The sequence below is a fragment of the Squalius cephalus genome, assembly GCF_949319135.1.
Source record: "Squalius cephalus genome assembly, chromosome: 17".
NCBI lineage: Eukaryota > Metazoa > Chordata > Actinopteri > Cypriniformes > Leuciscidae > Squalius > Squalius cephalus.
In genome coordinates this window covers 18528057-18553771 of record NC_137138.1, presented here as the reverse complement: position 1 = coordinate 18553771, position 25715 = coordinate 18528057, and the positions used below count along the sequence as shown (strand labels likewise).

Here is a 25715-nt window from a genome sequence, read left to right as displayed (position 1 = left end):
TTAATTGTTTAGTTGGTCTCACGTCCCGTTGAATAACACGGGGAGGCGGGGTTTATGACCTATACTAGGACAAGTCACCGGGGGGCGATCGAGACGTTTTGGCTTCACTTTTCAGGGCTTGTGTGGCACGCTTGAGTGGAAACGCGAGTCTGACTGTTACTATAGGAACCAGAGCTTCTAACGGCAGCTGCAGTGACGCGATGACTTTACCAATCGCGATTGGCTCTTATTTAGAAGGCGGGACTTATTCCGCAATATTGAGCATTGCCAGACATTCTCTGGCATTGCACTTTTCCCTATTCAAAACAATACAAGTGACGCGTCTTGTGTTATTCTGTAGTCTTTGTTATTATCCATGTTCAAAACAGTTGTGGAACCTAATATAACCATTATATATTATTCAGGGTTCTTTAATTAATAGAACAGCATTTAATTCACATAGAAATCTTTTTTTGTAAAAACAATTTTATGTCCTTGGTGAATAGAAACATCAATTTCTTTAAAAAAAAAACATTTATTGATTTTATTTGGAATAGTATCCATTAATCCATTTGTGACTAATGTAAAAAAAAAAAAAAAAATTTTAAATATGCATTTGTCTTTGAACCAATTCATTGACAAATAATCCAAACAAACTGATTTACTAACACTCTTTTATTAGACTTCTCAGTTCTACCCCTTATAAACATTTGACTAAACCCAGCATCCCATTTACCATTATGCCCCTGTTTTGCTGGTCATGCTAGCCTGTTTTTCCCAAATGGGGGTCAAGAAGAAACACACCAGCACTTTGACAAGTCCAAAAGGAGCGTGTGCGAGCTTCACTGTGCTGAAAAATACATCACACGGACTTGTCGGCCTCATCTGTAAGCGCTCCTGGTCTCTCTGGAGGGAGGAAGCACGGAGCATTGAAAGGGTCATGACCTCCAGAGCCTCCAAGGTACGACTAAAGAGCGCTCGCTCAAAGCAGTCTCATGCAGCAGAGGAGAAGTCTACCCCGCTTCAATCACGAGGGCTTCATTTTTCTCCTAAGACAGAGGATTAGCTGGATTTGATGTCATGAAGTGAAAAATGAATGTGATTTATGCAATTGTACGTGAGGTTGTGGATCACCCACACTGAGCGGAGGATAAAAAAAAACATCTGAAGGGAGTTTTAAATGCATTATTAGAAAATATAAAATGTTCTAGTTAATAAGGATGAGCTTTGCAGAGCTTGTTTTGCACCGTTTACACAAGCCCTTTCAGATGCAAACTGAGTGTGTTGAGTTTAACTGAGTCACACACTCAAAAACAAACATTTGGCATTTCCATCCACAACAAAAAACTGGACCCTGATTCTTTCAAGCTCTCACAGATCGAACAAATCACAGTGACATGGCAACAGTCCAAACCAGCTGTGACTGCCGCCGAGCAATTAGAGCATCAAGGGAAGACACCATCCCTCTTTGACTCTCCTCCATTATCCCTCCATCGCGTAAGGCACACAGTTCATGTTGTGGACATGTCCTCAGAGGCGAGTGCTGGCAGTTTAAAAGCAGTGTCAGAATTACACATTCGCAGACGTCATGAAAAAAAAAAGATGCGAAAAAGGAGCCCGTGGCAATGGGACCGGAAATGCCACGTGCACATACACATGAAAGAGCCATGAAACATCACGCTCACGGGAGCACGTTTTCACACCTCCACTCAGAGTTTTAAACACCCCGCTGACGTGCACTGAGGAAAACAACTGTCTAAAAGGAGAGACAGAGGCAAAAAAGCTAGATTTTAAATGATAAATTGTATTGCAAATGTGTTCTGGGTGGATGGAAGGGGACTGTTTACTGACCTAGGCAAAAAGATCCCACCCTTGGGAGCCAAAACCCACCGGCTCAATGCTAGGTTTTTGTGTGTGGTTACCAGGGCATTGCAATGCAATTGTTAAAGGTGCTGTATGTCTTTTTTTTACATACTCGTTAGTTTACATACTCATTTCTCTAAAAAACAATGCTCCAGTTATTCTACTTTGAAATGTGCGTTCCGTGTCGGAATGTCTGTTTTTGTTTTGGTCTGAGTGATCCCACCCACTGCCTATTTACCCAATATTATTCCGATACCTGGGTTGCCAGTTGGTGGAGAAAACAGCATATTGTATCCATGGAAGCCAGCAAACAAACTACCGTATTTTCCGGACTATAAGTCACACTTTTTTTCATAGTTTGGCTGGTCCTGCGACTTATAGTCAGGTGCGACTTATATATCAAAATTAATTCAGACTGAGATGAACCAAGAGAAAACATTACCGTCTACAGCCGCGAGAGGGCGCTCTAGTTGGCGGAATTGTTCAGAAGCGACACCTATGATGAAGAAAATGATGTGGAATGAGATCACGGGAGCTTGGTGAACTTGTTTACTGGTAACTTGCTTGTTGGACTCGCTGGCTTATGTTAATTTAGCTTATTCAGCCTCCCAGGTATATGTTCTTTATGCTATTGTGTAGCTGAATAACTGTTAATGTGTTGCGTTAACATACCGTCAGCCTGTTGTTCTGTGTGCTACTGTGTAGTTGAATAACTTGCCTTTCCTGATTAAATGTCTGTTCTTGGTCTTGGATTTTGTGAAATAAATTTCTAAATAAATGCGACTTATAGTCCAGTGCGACTTATATATGTTTTTTTCCACTTCATGACGCATTTTTTGACTGATGCGACTTATACTCCAGAGCGACTTATAGTCCGAAAAATACGGTAGGTCAGAGATCACAGATTCTACCCAACCTAAAAAGCCTCTGTATCCCATCTAAAATGCTCCATAAGGGCATATTAAAATGTGGAAAAATCAACGTCGCCTTCCATTGTGCTCATTCTTTGTTGCATGTTCTCACACTGGCAACCAGCGTGAGCGTGGAGTCTAAGGAGAAGGGGGTAGGGGAAACCACCCTCTCCAACATTTTGAATTTGGACTGCAGTACCCATTTCAACCACTAGCTGTCAATATTACATACTGCATCTTTAAGGTATACTGATTGGCTGTTGGTGCAGTGCTAAAGTGCTTTGGGTGGTTGCTACTGTGTTCCTTATTGCCCAAAATATCTCACCCCCAACATGCAGTTGCTAAGGTGTTCTGATGGGTTGTCAGCATGTTCCAATAGGACTACACAGCCATAAAACAGTAAAGCAATAAGAGAGAGAGAAAGGGATTTTGACTTGGAAAGCAAAGAAAATGTAAACATGGTGTGCTAACTCAGAACTGAAAAGAGAGCAAAAGAGTAATCACAACAAGTGGAGAAAAAAAATGAACCCATGAATTAAGGTAGCCGGAGGAGGTTGCACTCCACATATATTCGAACTCCACACATATTCTGCGTTTGTATGATTTCCGTGTGACAAACCTGCACATTACCCACCGGCTTCTCCTATAAAAATTGCCATTACCGCTCCGGCTGAACCACAATTCACCAGAGAATGAGAGAGAGGAGTAATTCCAGCAGTCAAGATGATGTAAAATTGCAAATACTGAAACAGTGATTTGTAGAGTGATTTTCATTTTGATACTCACAAAATGAAACACAACAAAAGATGTCACAAACAAAAACAGAAGAATGGGAGATAGAATGTGAAGGGGAAAAACAAGAAATGTTTCAGATTGGAGGTGGAGCGAGAAGAAAAAAACAGACAAAAGAGGAACACAAACCTAAATTGAAAATTAGAAAGCACAAACAACAATAGACCCAAGGAGCAGCGGGAGAAATGAGTAATAGAAGGGAAAGAAGAAAAAAAACTGAAAAACAACTAGAGGAGGATGGGGAGGGGGGGTTAACAGAAATAGGAGCTGCGGGGAAAACGAAGACATAAGTAAAAGAAAGTCTTGGGATGAGCCAGAAAGAAGGAAGGATTTCATTACCTCCACAAATGGACTGTGATTTTGCAGCATATTTTATTAGGAATAAAATGCCAATCATAGTTAAATCCCAGCCCTACCTATTGGGCCTCCCTGCAGGAAAGGAGGGCAGACGAAAAGGAAGTCATGTTCATTTCAACACAATTCAGTAAATGGGAAATTTTCAATTTCATTTCAGGGGCAGACTGAAATATACTCTTTCAGCGAGGTGATGGCATGATGGAACCAAAGAAATGGAGGTCTCAACAAACGAATTACCCGAGGACACAAAATATCCGCTGTATGACAGGCTGCCCAACCAAGGTAATCTGCTGAGATGTTTTGGAATATACAGGGAAATGGATGAAGACGTACAGAGAATTTTAAGAAGCTTCAAAGAGGAAGACGGACGAAATACACTTGTCACCGGCTGAAAATACATTTCCCTGTTGTACATGATGCCCAAAACATCCCACATTTATATGAGACAGAATTTTAGATCAATAGAAATAGCAGGCGTTTAAAAGAGGGGAAGAACAAGGTAATTTATGGGGTAACAATGAGGGATTTAAGATTTAGAGCTTCACATGAACTGCAGGCTTCCACTGGATGCATCCAATTTGTCTCCACATAGATCAGATGAATTACATTTACTCCTCATTATTTACGGCATGATCAAAGCCAGCACTTTTCTCAAAATTAATAACGTGAAGCAAAAATCTGTGTTCAGTGGTCTGATCACTTCTGTAGTCTCATCCTCAGAATGCCCACAGTTTGTTCCCTCCCCGCCTGATGCATTTCGATGTTCATCTATCTACCGATCTATATCTATGTCTACCTTTCTATATTGTCTACCTATTTATATCTGTCTCAGTCTACTTCTCATCTATCCATCCATCCATACGTCTACATCTATCAGTCTATCCAATCTAATGTTTTATTGTTCTGTATGCATTATGCAAGTAGCATACATTTTCACATTTCAAAACCTTTATAAAAGGCTTTATCAAGCCAAAATTCAAAGTTTGTATTATTTATTTATTTATTTATTTAATTTAAATTGCTATTCTGCATCCTAACCTCAATTCAAATTCAGGAACTAAACTTAAAAGGCAATCTCAATTCAGTTCTAATGTTGCAAAGAAGGTATTACATGTTGCTAAGGTGGTATTTAAAGTGTTCTTTTTTCAAATCTTAAGAGCAAGAAAACCAGCTAAGAAAATGATATCTGGAAATAACATAGTCTTTGAATGTCAAATAAGTGCTCAAAATAGCCTCATCAGTTAAACCTACTGAGATAAACACAGGTCAAAAGCATTCCAGCGGTATTGGAAGATGAAGCACAGCATGTACACCACAGAATCCCAGAAACACCTGTTGTCCCCAAACCAGCATTACGTCAAGACATCAACAGAGAAGAGAGGGCACCGGAGGCATTGAGACACTTTCATCTTATTTAGCTGAGATATGAATATTGCAGCCAACACGCTTAACGGGCAAAAACTATTTAATATTTAAAAAAGTTAAAAGCTAGAGTTTCCAAAGTTTTTTAATCCCATCTTCCCTATAACACAGAAATCAACATTAAATCTAAGTATTTACACAAACCTTTTCTTCTTTTTTTTTGCAACTTCATATCTTTGTAACTGTAATCAAAATGAAAAATCGGTTATGAAACAGCCTATTTTCATAATCCAATCAACTCCCAAAGGATATAATCAAGTCTTGTCTTTCACTTTAAAATGTGTCACATTTTGGAAGTAACATGTTTCATGTTGGCTGTCATTTGGAGAAATATTCACAACATCCAAACATTAATACTAAGTTGGGGGGAAAGTATTCACAAATGCATGCAGATTATTTTGGATTGTATATACAAAGTTCTAACACTAGCTTATTCCGTTTCTTATCACAAGCAGACGCATTTTAGCTTTTATCCTAAATCTCTACACATTACCTTAACATACCGAAGAAATCCATTTTAAGCGTGGCTTAAGTGTCCAAGTACTTTCTGGACCAAACTACATCAGAATATGATAAAACCTGCAGGAAGAAATCTCCATGCCATTTATTAAGCCATTTTTATGTGTAGAAGTTGTCAGCTGTTTCTTATTGGTATGGACGTGACAAACTGCTCTACATAAAAGAGAGAAAGTACTGAGGAGTGACTGTTTGAGGCAACTCAAGGGTGCAGACAGTGCGTTGGAGGTCAAACTAGTATAATTAAGAAATAGCAGGCGCCCATACCCAGAGAAACGCTTCAGGCTAGCCAGGAATCAGCAGACGTGATCCTTCAAAAACCTTTTCTTGTACACATATCTGTGCAAGTGTCTACACACATGGCACACGAGAGCACACACCGTATACCTGCTTGAGGTATTGAATTTCATTTAGTGCTAGATTTAGTTGTGTTACTCTTGGCGGTGTTATCATGAAGCTGGAAGGGTTTAGTGCCCCATGAGCCATTAACTGCTGACAAGAGCAAAAGGAGAAAAAGCATCTCTTTACTTACAGCAAACTGCTCATGGAGTTAGTCTCAATGGCCATGATTTAACGCCAAGACATAGGTCTCCCACGGCCGTGCAGATCTCTAAAGGCCGTTCGGGAAATCTCAGGTTCTTCAGGATCAGATGAATTAGTAAACACATTTGGGAGGATATGGCAAAAACTCTTCACTTAAGCAAGCTCAGTTGAATCGATCTATCTCAAAGGGATTCTGCTGCTCAGTTTACACAGGGTAGATAGTCATTCTTATCGAACAAGGAGCTCATTAGGAGAGGAGAAGATCTGCAAACCTTATTGGCATTATCTGAACTTCAAGAAAAATGGCTTGGTTTCATCTTGACCAGTCAAAATAATGAATAAAAGATAGTTTTAGGTAAAAAGCAACTTTATATCTAAAAAAATTATAACATTTCAAAACTTTTACAATTGGTGAATTTCTTTATTTAAAGATAAGATGGGATAGTCTAGTGGAACACTTTTTTTGCTAGCGTAAAAGGTTAAAAAAAAAATCCATACCTAATATATCGTTTTTTTATTAAACAAAGGAAAAATGCAACTAGCTTGACTGTCAACGTGCAATTTTGTTGTATGGAAAAGATCTGATATGTTGTTTCACAGAATAAAAAAAAATTCCTATGAATTTGGAGAAACATAAAGGTTGGCAGATGACAGAGTTAAAGTTTAAAGTAAATCATCAATGGAAGGTGTGATTTAGACATGTGGAGGCACAATTTCTGCCACGACATTTCAAACAAACTCCTTTATCTACAATAATTGCACTTATCTTAATTCTCAAAAGATAAAAACATTTTGGAAGTTGCATTTAAAATCCTCTCAAAGATTTGAAGGAGGTCTTTGTTCAGGGAAATAAATGCTTTTTGTGGCTTCTGAACACACATTTGTGGGGATTAAAAGGACCATTTAGTTTACATAAATATAATTTTGGGATGTGTTGTCTTCTTTGGCCTCCTACAGATAAAACCATGAGAATATTAATGACCTCTGCTAGTTTTTAAACCACTGTTTTTGATTTATCCAGGGAATGGGATTTTGGGTCATTGATGGTGCTGACACATCATCAGCTTTAGAGAACAGACAGTCAGCATTATATTCAGATAAAACTTTCTGGTAATACTTTATAATAAGTATACAGTAATAAAATATTTACAAGTCATTTGCAAACTATAGTTAACTAATAGTTTATAAACTGTAGTTAATACATTAATAGACTATATACAAACAGTAAGGGTGTAACGATATTCGAACCGAACCGAAAAACCGCGATACACCACCCACGATACGAATCGCGATACTCTCATGGCGTACCGAACACGCCCACCCCGCCCCTGCTGTCCCGGCTCATTGGACCTCATGTCTTATGTGTATTGTGTACACAACGAATACAGCGTTGTTGCCTAACCACCATTAACAACATTTAATCGCAATAAGCTCAGTGTTTTGTTACTTTCGATAATAAGCAAGGTGTAATCTTTCAGATTCTGTCTATTTGATCACGAAATTCAAACATTAAATGTCGTTTTGGCGCTCTTTGATGTGGTGTGACAGATCACCGTACTAGCGTCTCATTTAAAGCGGCAGCGCGGAGCGCGAGTAAACGCAAGCATCTATTCCTCAGTTACAGAATAAACATGAATGGACACCTGAAGGTATGTCGAAAGATACAGTATACTTACTGAAAGGCATCATAACTCGTGTAATCACTCAGTCAGTGTTTCAACAGCGGAAATACGTCAATAAAACGCTTAGTTTTTCACATAGCTTTATTTACCTCAGGCAAGTCATTCAGTGTCCACAGCTTGTTGGTTTGCTGAGGAAATGAACTCTTTCACTAAATAAATGCACTATATTAGCCTATTATATTTTACTTAACCTGTTAATGACATCTTGATTATTTAATGTATGTTTAAAATATCTGTCATGAAAATGACAGCCACTGTGTAAATGATTATATTTCAATAATAAATTAGAGTAAAAACATATGTTAATGTAAAAACTGACTTATGTGCAGTTTACATGTTTTCATACAATTTGTTACTTGAGTGTTGATTATTATTATATCTAAAAATAAATAGCAACTGAATTTAGGCTAAAAGTCTAGGCTCTGTTGTTAAGCTTTAATGTTATAGTAATGTGCAAGTAAGGGCTCTTATATAGTTTACAGCATTAGCAGATAATTTTTTTTTATCCTTGCGAAACGTTTACTTGTTACTTAAAATTAATTTAAAGACAAGGACACAATTTGTTAATTAAAGCACTGTTTAAAAAAAAAAAAAGAAGCAATTTTAGCTTTCTAAACCCCCCACCCCACCTAAATGAACCGAACCGAACCAAACCGAGACGTCAAAACCGTGGGACGTACCGAACCGTCAGTTTTGTGTATCGTTACACCTCTAACAAACAGTGAGTTTTTCATTCAATTAACAAATTATTATGGTTTAATTAGCCCATATATAAAGAGTTAGATAATGCTTTAACAACTTAACTATAAATAGTTCTCACTTTAGATCAGGTCATGGAATATCTTAGATTGTCATTAAGTGCTTTAAACCAACATTTATTGGACATTAATAACATTAGTATTAAGAGTATTAAAATGTTTACAAATACATTAAGCCTATCAAACCATCTACATATGAGCTAATTAAACAATAACACTCTGTTAATTACAATGACAATGAATGAAGAACTCACTATTTGTGTATAGGCTATCAATGTATTAACTAGTTTATAAACTATTAATTAACTACAAACTAATAGTTTGCAGTTGATTTATAAGTGCTTTGTTACTGTAAACTTATTATAAAGTTTACCCATATTCTGTCTTGAAAGTTTGAACAACTAGGAATTCTTTAATAATTGCGAGACTTACAGACCCTGAGGCAGCAAAAGCAGCTCCATCTCATTACATCGTCTCAGTTCTTCAGTTGGGATGAGATTTGGGTGTTAGTACTGAGCACCGCGCCAGTAGTGTTGCTGAACAATCAGCCGGTCTTTAACTGGATGCCTGAGGCTTCGGAACTCCTGTTGGATCCATTTCCAGTCTTATGAGCTGTAAGTGTTCCTCTAAGGTCCTATATAAATCACTGTTCATCAGCGCTGCACTGAACTGAATAATAATGCAAAGAGCCAGTAGCCAAAATGAAGCATTTATTTTTCATGGCAGGGCAGGTTGAACCAATACCCAAAATGATTGTTACGCCTGACTCCCATGATCCTCCTTAAGCCCCAAAGGGTATTTAAATGGATAGTTTACCTAAAAATGAAAATTCTGTCAATCATTTCCTCACCCTTATATCATACCAAACCTGTATGACTTTCATTCTTCTGTGGAACAAAAAATGAAAAGTAGATTATTATTTTTTTAAATTCTAAAAAAATTTGCTCAAACTAATGGAAGTCATTGGGGTCAAATGACAAACTTCAAAACATTTTCTTTTGTGTTCCACAGAAGACAGAATGTCGTACAGGTTTGGAACAACATAAGGGTGAATAAATTATGACAATTTTCATTTTCGGGCAAACCATCTCATTGAAGAAGGTTAGTTAAAGGGGACCTATTATGCAAAATTCACTTTTGCATGCTGTTTGGACATAAATGTGTGTTGGCAGTGTGTGTACACAACCACCCAATAGTGATAAAAATCCACTCCCTCCTTTTTTATTAAACCCCATAAATCATCAGCAGTGTCTCCCAACGACCTGTTTTCAGAATGCGGCTTTAGTGATGTCACTAAGCACAGGCCCCGCCCACGAGTGTTGACAGACACTGCTGTTTTAACATAGACCCGCCCTGATCGAGTTCACAGCAAGTTGTACACATGGATGCAACGTTGCTGCATTTGCTGCACTGAGGAGAATGTCTCCCAAGCGTTGTAGGTGTTGTGTGGCTGGATGTATTAATCCACATAGCTCTCTCTATTTACTCTCGAAATCTGAGGCAGCCGCTGAAGACGAGGTGGAATTATTTTGTTTTCAAAGAAAATGCTCCCTCAACTCTACCGAAATTCGTTTATGTACTTACACACTTCTTATACTGTGTTTACTCAGCTCTTACAGTGATTTTCTGGAGTAAAACTGACGCTTCATCTTTTGTGTGTTGCACAATAAACTTTATTAAACTCATCAGTATATTTTTGATCATCATTCGGACTTGGTCCGAAACAGCAGACTTGTAGGATATTAATAGAGGATACATACAAGCAGATGACAAATGCGTTATAACCGTAATTAAACTAAACTATACCTGTTCCATCTCCATACAGCACTCTGACTCTGTAGGCATTATTGTCCAACTCCGGGTCGAAATGAACACCGTTACTGAGAGTTTCTGATATTATCATCATTCCGTGAGATGAAATTGTCCTGAGACTGAGCACGAGCTCATGAAGCTCCGCCCCCTGTGCCATGCAGCAGCAGCTTATTTGCATTTAAAGGGCACACACTAAAACAGCGCGTTTTTCTGAGCACCAAAAAGTGACTATTTAAACATGCTGTAAAAATGATCTGTTGGGTATTTTGAGCTAAAACTTCACATACACACTCTGGGGACATCAGAGACTTATTTTACATCTTGTGAAAAGGGGCATAATAGGTCCCCTTTAACTGCTAACGGTTTATTAACACCGTTCAACAATAGGTGAATTTGACTAGTCATCCATATTGAACTTACAGCCTGTAGCACATTGAATGTGTGTAGCATATTTTTTAGAACATCAGGTAGTGACAAAAGGCATGTCTTCAGACGTGTCTACACTCCACTCGTCGTTCTGGGTTTTTTTGCCACCTCTCCAATAATGTTTGTAAATGGCCTGCGACGCTGCTGCTGTTTCCAGAATACCAATGTCTAACACCCAGTCCCCAGGCGTCTCCATGCGCACGTGTCTGGAAATGACAGCTTGGCAATGTGACATGACGGAGCTGCATTGTTTCAAATTGCGTGGTGGCGGAGGGAGTTTGCATCTCCGAATAAGACAGCAGCAGACTCCTACAGAGCTGTGGCGAGGGAACGCCAGCGTCGGTATGGTCTACCTCGGGTGAATGGCGGCGAGGAAATGCACTGTCATCAGTTACAATCTACAAAAGAGGAGCATGTCACGTAAACGAGAGGAGACAAGTCTCGCGCCAGCCATCTGGAGTAGAAAACAATATTTTCTCATTCCCTCTCTAATAAAGGAAGACGCGAGATGGCTCTTTCTCAGGGAGCTGTGTGTATTATTGGCAGGCAGGATGAAAGATGAAAGGCTTGTGGTCATGGAGATCTGCTCCAGAGATGCCCACAGAGCCACTGAGGCGATGCCACACAAATCAACATATGCTTTAACATCTACCTAGGAGGCATTAATCTTTCCCAGAAATTTTTCAGCATGGAATTTCATCCTCCATTTCTTTTCTTTAATTGGAAGCTGTAAGAACAATGACCAGAGGGCTGCTGGTGGACTTTTGCAGGCGAGTAATATTTTAACTTTGCAAGGGGCCTAGCTCAACATGAGCAAGACAGTATCATATTAACCTATGGTCAATATGAAGCCATTTAGAGAGGAAATAAAAAGCAAAAGCATTTGTTTACATTAATAGGGTACTTGTAGCCTGGAAATCCAGACCTAAATCTAAAAGATTAATGGAGTCGACTAATGAAAATCGGCCAGCTCGAGGGGCGGCACCAAGCATGCATTTGAAAATCTCACTGCACGCAATTGGATAACACTCTTACCGTATCCGGTCGGCAAAACAGCAAAAACGTCCTTCTTGCAAAGGAACGATTCGAGCGCCGTCTTCTGTTCCTCTTTTAGAGAAAAAAGCCAAGTCTAACTCGTTCATTGTAGCGCCCAAAGCTGTTTCAAACAACTGGTGTTCATCCATTGGCATCTTGCAATGTTTACTAATGACTTCGACATCACATCGTTGTCGTCATCATCTGTTTAGCTCGCCTCTGGCCCGCCTATATCATATAACCCGATGTGATTGGTGCAGCTCAGATCGAGGGGCATATTTAATGAGCTCCACTGCTTGACACCAGAGTAACTCACTGAGCAAATTCAACTCGTGCTCTCGCGAGAACTCTGGATTACCAGGGTAGGGTACTTGTATTAAAGGCACAAATCAAAAAAAATTGTGAGAACTCTTAGTGATGCTAGATTAACTCTCATCTAACATAAAAATAGCCTATATGAAAAAAGTAGCTACTTTTAAACACATCACATGTCTGTATCCTCCTCGCATCACGCCTGTATCGAAGATTCTGGCCTGTTTCACATTATCACTTCTTGACGTGGGACTGGCCAAAATATGTCTGGTCTAGAATACAGGCCTTCACTGTATTCAACAGTTAAAAATCACACACCAGTGTCATAATCTATTGAATTGCTGTTAAGGTAATGAACTTGTTTTTATACATTTTGTAGTAAAAATAATCAACCAAAAACATAATATTTAACTGAGCGACCCTGTTACCACATGATTATTAACCCTTATACTCAGGTAATATACCCTTATACCCTATACCCTATTATACCCTATACCCCTTATACCCTATTTTTGACAGCATACTATAATTTAACTAATTCTTTAACTTGATCAAAAACTGGTCCCAAACTAGCAAGTCCCAACTGAGTGACACCTTTATTTAGGCTAAATCTGCAACCCGTTACCCATTTTGAGAAATATTTTGAAAACAAAAAACACATAAAACTCAAAATAAAGAGAAAATAATACCACATATTATGTAGTAATATAATTTAGTATTAGAATTATAACAATTTCTGTTGTACACATACATGCACACACACGCACACACACACACACACACACAATTATTGGAAAGTGCCAGTCACTTAAATGACTGGTGAGGGAAGAAGCTAAGGTGCAGAAACCAAAGGGAACACAAATCATCAACTACTTCTGTACACTGAAATTATATGACGCTGTTCTTCGTCTCGTGAATTATGGACTCCCATTTCCACCACAGCAGTATTTACCATCAGCACATTCAACAACATAATTATGTTTATTATGATAATGCAAATCACTCGATTCTCCTCATCAGCATTATGTTCTCTCAGCGCGCCAGCAAGAGCCGAAGCGTTAATGAACCAACACTTGCTCACAAACATGCAACACAAGGACTGAACGAGTTCTACCACCATCAAAGAGGCTTGTAATCTTTTCATAGCTACGCTTCAATAAATTCTGCATTCAAAGCCCAGACCCTATAAAGGTTTACATCTGAAACTACACGTATAAATCATCCAAGCCTCATATATGAAGAATTAGAGCAAATATGAGATTAGAATTGCCCATATACAGGACATAATTTCTGTGATGCACCAAATTATGCTAAATGCTTCTACCTTCTCCTCTCCTTCGCTCTCATTTGATTACTGAGAGCACCCTTCAGACAACAGCCATTTTTTTTTTATCCCACAGAAACGAAAGCGCAGAAGAGCTCTCAGTGCCTGTTCCCTGCATGCTCTCATCCCGGCACTTCACTTTATCCATTATGCACTCATTTTCCCTGCAAAACAAGAGCTTGGCCGACCTGTGCACCGCCCGCCCTCTTCTGCCTCAGAAGCACGACATCAGACATGTCAGAAAGTGAGGAGAAACTTCTAAGCAGACAGAGGAAACGAGAGAGCGACTGTTTTCTCTTTACCTGCAGCCTTATTTTCAAATCAGTCGCCACTGCACACAAACACAGGAGAGCTTGTGTTGACATACTGAAATGGGAGAAGATCTAACGTGTGGCTGATTATTCTTTCATAGCAGTACCTTTCTCCGTGTCTGTTTCTCCTCTTTTTTTCACTTGAACAAATTTTATTTGAGTCACAAGTAAAATTTACCCTAGAGTACAATTTTTACTGCCAATTAGACCTGGCTATATATAGCCGCACTTAAACGGGGTTGGTAAAAAAATATATATTTTTTTTTAAAGGATTTAGTCGATGAAAAACTAAGAACTATTATTAAAATTTAAAACTAAATGTTTCCTATTTTAAAATATTTCAATATTATTCCTGTGATGGCGAAGCAGCATTATTACAGTCTGACCAGTCTGTCATGCGATCCTTCAGAAATCATTCTAATATGCTGATTTGCTGCTTAAGAAACTTCTTATTTATCAGTGTTGAATATAGCTGATGAATAAGAAGTTTAAAAGAACAGCATTTATTTGAAATATAAATCTTTTGTAACATTATAGATGTCTTTACTGTCAATTTTGCTCAATTTATTGTGTCCTTGCTGAATATATTTCATTTCTTCTATAATCTTACTTTCGAATAGGTAGTGTATCTATCTCACTATATTCAAGCTATTTTACAATATTCAGTATAAATACCAATATATATGTATTTGCTATTGCAAAGTAGACTCATGTTTAAATGCAAGAACTACAACAGTAAAACTCGAGATAATATAATCAAGACATGTTTTCAATTAATGAATAAAAGAAAGAATATGAAGTCAATATATGCATTTACATTCATTTATAATGTACAGCAATATTTACTCATTTATACAAAATATTATTCCTTGATATTTTCATGTAAAATCACGAGACACTGCAACATTGGCAAGAAGTAGCAACAGAGATTTTCTGTAGTAAGTTGATTTGAAGGGTCAAAGCATCATTCGTACAATTTAAATATACTGTATTATTTGCAGGTCCTAATAAAGTTACAGAATAACTGGATTGTTTTTGGTGTCATTTAAGTGTCATGGTGGGTGTTAATTTTGGACCCTGGTTTATTATCTTTCCCAACCATCTGTCTAGACTCTCAGCCTATTTATTAGTCAGTGCATACCCCTTGCACCACTACATCTAAACGGATGTTGAAGCTCTCGTCTCCTAAATCAGGGAAGCTCAAATTCTCAACAACTCTTTTTCCTTCTTACAACCATCTCATATTCTCTCACTTACACTCCGTTAAGGGAATTCTCACTCTCTTTTCACTGCCTTTTAGCTCTTGCATAGACAGACAATAACATTCAAACTTCGCCCAAGTTCTCTGCATCTCCCGCCCCTCTCCCTTCATCTCTCCATCAGTATGGATCCACATGCCTCTTAAGTGGAAACATTCTTCCAACATCACAGGATGTCCACGTCAGTCTTTGAAGCTGAGAGCCAAACACTTTTCTAAAGGTAATGGAAGAGCATGCTTATCTGAGTGATCCAGCTCTCTTTTGATACAGCCAAGACCCTGTGGCTGGATGGATTTCGCCCAGGCACGGTACATCCGAAGATGCATTCTGGACAGTACGGGGTTGTCGAATATATATATAGACACATCTAGCGAGCAAGATCTTGATCAGAGACCCTCAGAGACCTCGGTTAACCCTGCAGCTCAAAACCAGATAACTGACTCACAAGTGTGGATAGACAGCATGTGTTGTGCCTGTGAGATGTTTAGACAGATGTGAGGCTAGCGGCTCAACAGTGACTGGGCAAAGAAAGCTGATATCAATATTTGTTAAATTATACATCCACAAGCAAATAATTTCCATACAGCCTCAAAAGGTAAAAGTTTCTGTCCGCAGCATCTCAGATAATTTCACAACTCTGCGATATCACCACATGCAGGTACACACTTCAGAAAAACACAGCTGCAGAGTGGTAGGGCCCTATTTTAACGATCTAAGAGCATGGTCTAAAGCAGGGCTATTCAATTGGCGGCCCGCCAATCATCTCCATGCGGCCCGACGGCACCAACCTCCCTCCTCCTCTTTTCCTGGCGGTGCGGCTAATTCAGTTTGATACTCGCTCCGATTGACCTGAGAAACGTTTTACGTGCGAATATTTCAGCAGTTATTATATGTGTCCCGAATTTATGTCGACTGAACCAGCGATAGCCTACCAATCATTCGTGAATTAATCATTTTTTTGATTCGATTCTTTCTAAACACGCTTGCATAACGGTCTAAAACTATTCGGATTCATTCGGACCGCTCCGTCACTGAATCATCTGAAGCGGTTTCTCGTTCAGTACAGTATAACAACAAATAGCGATGTTTTCAGTTGTTTCACTAGTTGTTTCAACACGGCCCAGCACGGAGTTGCGTTTACTCCCGGTCACTATTATTAAACAGCGTTGCGACAACCAGTGGGAAGCGTTTCAGTTCGACAGACACCTCTCCGTTACAAACCACAAATCACTCGATGATTTAATTAGTATTAAATCGGATGAAACAGCCTCAACATTCCCAACAAGACTGATGAGGAAAGCAGGAGAAACATTGTGGCATGAACGAAATTAGAAGACTTTAAATCCCCTAATCACCCATTTACCATGAATGTACTGTAGTAATTTACCATGGTTGGGCAGAAATGTGCAATATTTATATTGAATACTATGTAGTAATAAATAAATATAGTAAATATATACTATAATATTATATAGTATAATAGTAAATATAGTGATTTATATTGCATTAGTTTTATTAGGTGGGTAGAGGAATATATAATTAATGCTTGTTATGAAATTATGTCAGTTTCTTTGTAAAGGTGCGTATAGTTTTTAACTTGTGTTTAGGCATTTTTTATACAGTGGGAGCCTGTGGTTAACAAGTCTCACTGTTATAATATTTTCATTTAAGCATAACAATTATAAATAAAATAATTATTATTTCTCACCAACAGCTATAAGTTTGTATAAATAATTGATTTGTTCCAAGGAAAATAGTTGTACACAGCTGTAAATTATCAAGTTTTTATTTATTATGGTTTTATATATTTGCATATTGTTGTTTCCAAGTAAATACCACACTTTTTTAGGGTTACTTTAACTCATTTATTGAAACTGTTATGTTTCAATAAATAAGATAAACCCCCAAACCAACCCACCGGCCCACCTCAACTTTTCCGATTTGATAATGCGGCCCTCGAATGAAACTAATTGAATAGCCCTGGTCTAAAGCATACGGTGCAAGTGCACTTAGGGCGTGTCCGAATCCACTTTTGCTAGTTTTAACGAAAAATGGTCGACGCGCCCAGCGCATTGTCTAAAAGAGTTGTCCCTATGAGTAATGGGTGTGTTTTGGGAGTAACGAGCAATAAACCAATCAGAGTGTCATCTCCCATTCCAGTGTTAATTTTGTTAACGAAAACTATGACGAAAAATGTTCGTTGACGAGCATTTTTTCCCTGACAAGACGACGAGAGACGACACCCACGTCATTATACGATAACTGTGACCATATCAACACATGCAATATCGAAAATAAAGACGAGACTGAAATGTTTAAAAAAATAAAAACTTGACCAAAACCACCTGTTTTTGTCGAATAAAGGAGGAGACAACACATTACAGACTGTTTTTACGAGCACTCATGCTTACGGTTGCCAGATTTCAATAATTTAAACCCCCAGTCAAAGCTTTTCTGTTAAAAGAGCAACCATGCGCACGCGCTCTCTCTACACTCCTGAAGCAGCGTGGATGATCTGAAAACACAGACAAGTAAGCTGGAGTTCAGCGATCTTCATTTGAGATTTTCTACTTAAATTAAAGTGTCATTCAGTCGGTCTGTGTTCTGTCACAACCCGCTTGCGCTGTTTCAACTGATCAAAATGCAGGATGATATTCAGCAGTGTTTTTAATGTTGATTATATTATATGTAGCATATATTATATAGCAAGAATGCAATGTTTCCCGAATATCCACACGATTTCAAATGTGACTGATTTTACACAACAGTTCAACAAACAAAAGGGTAACATTAAGTGATGTACTACATTTAAAACAATATTGTCAGTAGGCTTATTGCTCTATTTTTCAACAAAAGCCACAGCAGAACTGCAGCACACAGCAGTGACTCATGAACGAATCTGTGGCTTTGAACGAATCGTGAGAGTCAGTGATTCAATGACGCATTCATAAATACTGCCACTTGCTTCGTTACTGAATGAATGAATGACTCGATGACTCACTCATAAAGACAGTGACTTACCGCCACCTACTGGCGATTTTAATTTAATATTTAAAAGTATCACTTCATTTTTACCATTATTGCATATTTATTGAACATTGTTTTATTTAAAGCATTATTTATTTTATAGAGGTATTTATAAAGGTAAAAAATGAACTGGAAAAATCGATTAAAGGGGGCAAATATTGTCCCTTAATGGAAAAGGTGTGACTGCAGTCTAAGTGGTTAAATGCTTCAGGGGGTACGGCACGCTAAAAAATTGGAGAACCACTAAACTAAGGAAAGGGGATATATAGAATTGCACAAGTGCTACTGCTAAAGAGTGCAATGTCATTACAGCTTGTTACCTTGATTCAAATTTCTCATAAGCTTAAAGGAGAACTCCGGTCAATTTTAACATTGAGCTCATTTTTTTGTCAATTTGGAGTGCTGTCAATACAGAGAACAACGACAAAAATCGGTGTTGCCTACACCGAGTTATCCTCTTTTTTAAAAAGAGACAAAAAAATGAGCTCAATGTTAAAATTGACCGGAGTTCTCCTTTAATTTAATTGGCCTAGAGAGAAAAATTATAATGACATTTTTTGTCTAAAGACTACATATAAAATAGCTACCAAAATTAATGTCGGTAACTGCAGTTTGACTAAAAGAAATGACTAAATGTTGCCAAAAAATGCAATGACTTTTCGTCAACTAAAACTATGAAAGACAAAATTACTAAATTGTGACTAAGTCCAATAAGCATTTTCGTAGCACTTTCCTGTAAGTGGAAAGACTGAACGCTTCTTCAGAGAGGAAACAGATCTGCTTGTGCGCAAGGTCAAAGTGTGCAAGCAGACCATCTATGGGACAAGCCGGATTCCACCATATCTTGGAGAGAATGTAGTTATTACCCTGTGTGAGTAATAAGCAGAGTGTATGCACCCGCCTATAGGCGCATATTACTAATGCATCCTTTAAATAACAAAAAAATACTGCTTTGACTTTAGACCAGGTTTTGTTGGTCAGTGGCGCAGTCTATTTCAGATGCCTCAAAATAGCAACACGCCAACAATACGCCTGAACACACCTCGTTTTCAGACCAGCACGCCCATGGGAGAATTGGACTTGTTTGTGGGAGTCAGTGTTCAATGAGCAATGATCATGCTTACTGAATCATAAAAAGCGACCACATCACATTTTGGTACTGTACTCCATTTGGGATAGGGCAAAGGTTTTGTACCTGTACTGGTATTCACCCAAAAAAAAAAAAAAAAGAGAGACCAAGCTAACATACAGATAGCCGATTATTCAGAATGATATCGGCCAATGACGATAGTTTGTTTTTTCTTATGGATAAAAACTCTCTCCCAAATAATGCTGCAAACAGAGAACCCTCTAATTTGGTACACTATAATATTAGAGGTTAAAATTAACAACAGAGCTATTATATTCAACTGCTATTTATTTCCAGATATAATATTTACACTCATATAAAAGCTGAAATGTTTGTATACAACTCAGTTACACATATAAGGTAGTTTTCATAAGCACTTGTCTTCATGGCAAATTTATTCAAACATACATATATAATTAACAGTAAATAAGCTCCTCTCTAGTTTTTTTTTTTTTTTTAAACTAACTAACAAATGGATGACTTTCCTGAGGTAAATGCAACATTAAGTGATAGTTCACAAGCAACTTTCAAGCTTCACAAGCAAGTTTTATTAACATCTTATGAGTGATTACATGAGACATGATACGGATTTCAGTAAGTTGTACTGTAACTTTCAACTTACCTTCTGATATATTCTGCATATTTTTCTAGATATAATTTGTATTTTGTATTGGAAGAATAGACTCGCGCTCCGCGCTGCTGCTTGAACTGAGGCACTACAGTGATCTGTCACGTCACATTTAAGAGCGTCAAAACGTCATTTATTGTTTGAATTTTGTGACAAAATGGACAGAATTTGAAAGATGACACTTTGTTTCTTTTTAGAAGTAACAAAGCACAGAGCTATTTGCGATTATTGGGTGAGAGGCACGCTACAAAATAATGTTTAGTATAGGGAAAAACTGCAGATCTGGCAACCCTGGCTTTAACTACCGGTGATTCAAAGGGTCAAATAGAGCCTGCTTTTATGTAGCTGTTTTTAGCTGTTAATGCGTTATTGTTGCATTATTTTGCCTTAACTAACTCAACATGAGAGATTTTCTTCACAGACAGTCTCAGTCACACACTGACTTTTTTCAGGTTTTACCTCACCCTTTTGATTGGCAGGATATAATCAGCACTGATCATCGGCTGTTATCGATACCGATTGTTGGCCTATATATATATATATATATACACATCCAACTTACCTTCTGATATATTCTGATATATATGAAAACATTGCTGAGGGGAGCTGTGCGAGTGCTCAGCTGTTGAATGTAGGATGTTAACCTACCTCCAGTCTTCCCGTGTCAGGCTGGAAGCCACGTGCTGGGTCCTCTGTGGTCACACGGCACTGGATGGCATAGCCATTGATCCGTATCTTGTCCTGTTTCAGGCCCAGCTCGTGCAGACTGCGACCTTCACACACTCTCAACTGAGCGTGTACCAGATCAACACTGGATGAAAGGGAGAGAGAGAGAGAGAGAGAGAAACACAGACAGTGGTTATATTGCATTTGCTAAACAACAAAAACACACCCTGCCACAGGCCCCACAGCCACAACGATCACATCCAACACTTTATCACTCCAGAAAAATGCACGTTATCAGACCAGACCTGTTCAGCGATCTGGAATCACAACAGATTCACTCAAACCATTCTCAGTTGCTTGACATTCCAGCAGGTGCAACACGGCGAGACAATATTCACACTGGCGAGGCGAGAACGTGCAAGATGCCTGCTTGCTCCAATGACTTCTATTAGACAGGCTTGACAACTAGCAATCCGCTTCACAACACTGCACTCGCTTGACAAGGAGTGGGATGAGTGGATTGTAGAAGGAAACAAGCGAGTCGCTCAACGACATACAAACAGGAAATGCCCGCAAGGTTCAGAGCTAACAGCTAGCGCCTGATCCACTCCAGCCTCAATAACTTCACAATTAAATCACTCCCTCAGCTCAATTGAATGAACCAGGCTATTCCAGGGCTGATTGGCTACATTTGGCTGAATCTGCCATCTTATTGGATAAGTGCTTTCCCCAATGTAAAGTTGGATTTATTAAGAGCCATATAAATCACAGTGATATATTTACTCACCCTAGATTCACTGAACTCATTCCTCATGTCCCACAATTCCTCATCCTCATATATCGGGTCAATTTTCTTCTTACAGGCGCAAGGAGAAGGAGTGAACCAGGGTTGACTAATTGGGGAAAAGATGAATGTATAGCGAATGGAAACTTGTTAGAGTTGCGAACCCGCAGCCTTTTGTTTGGAATCAATGTCGACATGTAAGGGTAACGCTACAAGGTATTTATTCATAATTACTAATGCTTTCTTTCATCATATCAGAAGGAATAAAAGGCATTCAAACAGCTTCAAGGCTAAAACTTTATGATCATCCTCTTTATGATGGATGAATGAATAATCAAATTGCAAAGTGCTAGTGTGTGTGTGCAAGACAAAAACTGTGAAAGCACCCAGTGGGTCATGAAATATTTTTAACCAATAAAAGAAGGGCGAGTATTTGCTTTCATGTTGTGCATTAATAATTTATGCTACAGAGTGTCTGCCTTTTTTTTACCTCTGGCACAGAGGCATTTTGAAAATGTAAGATTTCTCGAAGGCCAACATATATGAATCGCACAGCATGCTTTTGATAACACTACGGCAATATATTTATATGCACAAACACACATGGTGGTGGCAAAGGCAATATGTTTGCACAGCTCTCAACATTATCTGGCTAGGCCTCATTAATTTTTTAACAATGGTACAAACAGGCTCTGAATATTGCACGCATGTGTCTTTATGACACTGGCATCTAATGATAACATCTCTCACATGAACTCTGGTAATTATTTCAGCTTGCAGCTGTTATGACCAAATTGAACATCAAAATCAGCTTAATGGATTATCCCTATTATTTTCTTTGTGTAAATACTTCAGCAGATCAATGTGCAATAGTTAAAATGACATTTATCAGAGGAAACATTTGGGGTCTGAGTGGCAAACAGTAAGGTTGCAAGTTGAATCCAAACTAGGTGAAAACATTCCGACCCTGATCAACACACTTAACCCACAAATACGGTCCCTGCATTTACTGAACTGACAGGGTAAATCACTGTGGATGAGCTAAAATGGTTCCAACATTAAAAGTTTTAGTGCTAATATAGCATTACTAAGAACAGCTTTCAAATGTTGGTTAATCTTTCAGAAACCCACTGAACAAATTTAAAAGGGATTCTTGATGACTTATTTTTGGATTCAGAAGTATTCAATTATGTATTATGCAACCTCTATTTACTCACAAAATGTGTTTTTCCTTATTTGCCTGTCACACAATGTCAACACAATCTAAAATCAAATATTTATTATAAACTCGAGAAATCTAGCACTGAATTTATATTAAGAATGAATTGAGAATACAGAATGGGATTCATCTGATGTTTTTGACAAAAATACAGTATACAGGTTTGAAAGCTTTCAAAATTAATCTCTTTGTTCTGTCGTTCATTTGAAGATACACACACACACACACATAAGCAAATCAGACGTCAACAGTAACACTCGAGTGGATTCAGTGAATGATTCGAAAGAATCAGTGATCGAACAGTCATACAGAAAGATCTGAAGTCAGCAATGATGTCATGGTGACTTAACTTTTGTGATTCTTATAAACAATCAGATTATAAAAGTTGTATTCACTATGTTGTCTAAAGACTCTGTGTATGATCATTATTATTTATTATCCCATAGCAATCCAAATCCGAAAAGCTATAATCACTTCCATAATAATGTGAAACAGTAACTTAAAAGGATTACTACAATATTATATGAACAAGCTTTGATTCAGTAAACATGCATCGCCAACCAAACTCCCCAAAATACACAATATCCTGATTAAGAAAGCAGTACGTTTCAACATCTCCCATAGCTTTAGAAGAGAATTTCATATTTGTTCTATAACTATCCTGTTTTAAAAGCATCAGAATGAGATGAGAATTCATCAATAATGGCGTTTTTAGCAATGACTCATCTATGACTCTTATTTCCCTGGCATGCCTTAAAATCCCAGGCAACAGTGCATTATGTGGGATAATACAATAGACTGTGGCTGATAAATGAACCATTTTTAAAAGTGTGTAATCAGCATCTCCAATCTTCAACTGAAATGCAATCTGAACTGTTCTGAGTATCTGAGTATGACAACGTCAGGCTAATCTGAACTGTATCTAAGCAGAAAAGTTGAATAGTGTTTGTGGCTAGGACTGGCTGGTATGTATGACATTTTATTTATATTTTTATATATGTGTGTGTATATATATAGATATATAGATATATAGATATATAGATATATAGATACAGATACTTAGATACAGTTCATATTAGCCTGACGTCGTCATACTCAGATTCTAGTCAGAATATGAGTCTGATACTGCTCCATTGGGCTGTGATTAAGGGTGTGTTCACACCAAGCGGCAACCTCCCTGTCTCTCTCTTGAAACCAACACGGAAGTTAATTAAACGGCAATTCATCAACTGGCCGCTTGAGGCTGGCTGCAAAAGTGAGTCAAATCTGCATCTCCCCCATGTTAAAATGCCCAACTTTACAGCAGAAAAAAAAAATGTTTACAGTCTGGAGCAAAAAGTGGCTTTGGTCTATACAGCTAATTTTGCCCTTCATGACAACTGTGAGTGGGGTGAATTTTTTTATAACTCATCCATTTAAATTATATTGAGCCTTAAATTTCTGCATAATTAAGGGTGTGTCCACTTTTGAGTGACAGGTGGATTCCCGCTGCAGTGGTCATTAGTCATCATTAGCTGTTTGTTACCCGTCACATTACCTCAGCTAATTGTCTGACTGTAAAAATAAATAAATTCGGGAGTGACGCGCTACCAAGATGGCGACGGTCGGCCACGCCCACTTTAGGCTTCAAAAACGGTCTTTAGAAACCTACGGGTGACGTCACGGACACTACGTCCATAATTTTTTTACAGTCTATGGTTTCAACCGAACCAGAAAAGAAAATAGGTGTGTTTGACATCGGCTGCGGCTGGATGTAACCGATCGGCAAGAGTAGCCGCGTGCAGGAGCTGCAAACGGAGACGTGAAGTCGGACACTTTCTGGTTCCCAGTGACCGCTCACGTGGTGTTTGCATACGTTTACCACAGCTGAAGTGAAATAAATGCAATATTTGCCAAATAATACACATATGTTTCAGAGACGTTTTCATTCAATATGTTATTCTTGTTCAAACAGACGCTGTATGAAGCAGTACATAAAGTTCAACATAAGCTACTATCAATGGAGTAGTCTACGTTTTATAATCAGTTTTAATTTGATAAACATGGCACAATATAACATCGCAACTACATGAAAAGAGTGTTTACTGTTATAAAAAAACTGATTTGTGAGCTTTAGAGGAACTAAAGGTGTTCGAATAAACACGAAACACATGTGATCGTTGTCATGCGGTGAATCCGGCCAATCGTGGAACAGCTGCTGTATCGTCATCAGAGTTCGTGCAGCCCAGTCATAGACAGTAAAAGAAATGGACACAGCGACCCCATTGGATTCAACAGAGAAAAGTGAAGTCAATTATTAGAAGCTCTCACTTCCTGATGGCTGACCGTACAGCGCAGACTCAAACTGAGCTTGACGATGTAGATGTGACGTGAGCAACCCGTCTGTCTTCTAGTAGCTGTGCCAAGAGAAATCTGAATCATTCCCTTCCGAAACTTGCAGAGACGGAGAGTGTGAGTAGGAGGTGTACATGAGCTAGGAGCAGGAGCAACTTTTGCTAAGTATTCTGATTAATTATTTTGTCATTTTGCCTCCACGTCCCCCCGATTGCCCGCAAGCTTCTCCTCCTGTCCATACGGTAATTTCTCTACTGTGCGACAGAGAGTCGCGTGATTATGACGCAATCGTTAGCCTATTTTTACAAAAACTGCTTCTATGGGGCCATAACGTAAGATACAAAGTAATGGAGCCTTTTATACATTTTCGTGTTTCTTTAGAAATAAATAATGGACAAATGGAGTCTTTAAACGCCTCAGATGTAAAGTTATTCGCTGTCAAAGTGACGCCAAAATGAATGAGAGTCAATGGAATGCTAACAGCAGGTGATGGTCTGCTAATCAATGGCAGCGCCCGGGGAAGCTTCAGTTTCCGGCTGAAAGATTTACCCCTTGAGCCCAGTGCAGCCGCTCTTGAGAAGCTGCGCTGGCTGAGTTCTCCGGCTACTCTCGATTCGCTCTCACGG

The 25715-nt window shown here is 38.5% G+C and overlaps 1 protein-coding gene across 1 annotated transcript in view; it reads right to left on the bottom strand.

The window, feature by feature from the left end:
- pcxa (pyruvate carboxylase a) overlaps positions 1-25715 on the bottom strand; it is a 124740-nt gene that overhangs the window by 63695 nt on the left and 35330 nt on the right. Inside the window, exon 9 of the mRNA XM_079847404.1 lies at positions 20735-20897. Within this exon, the coding sequence (XP_079703530.1) occupies positions 20735-20897 (163 nt within the window). The remainder of the gene's footprint in view (positions 1-20734; positions 20898-25715) is intronic.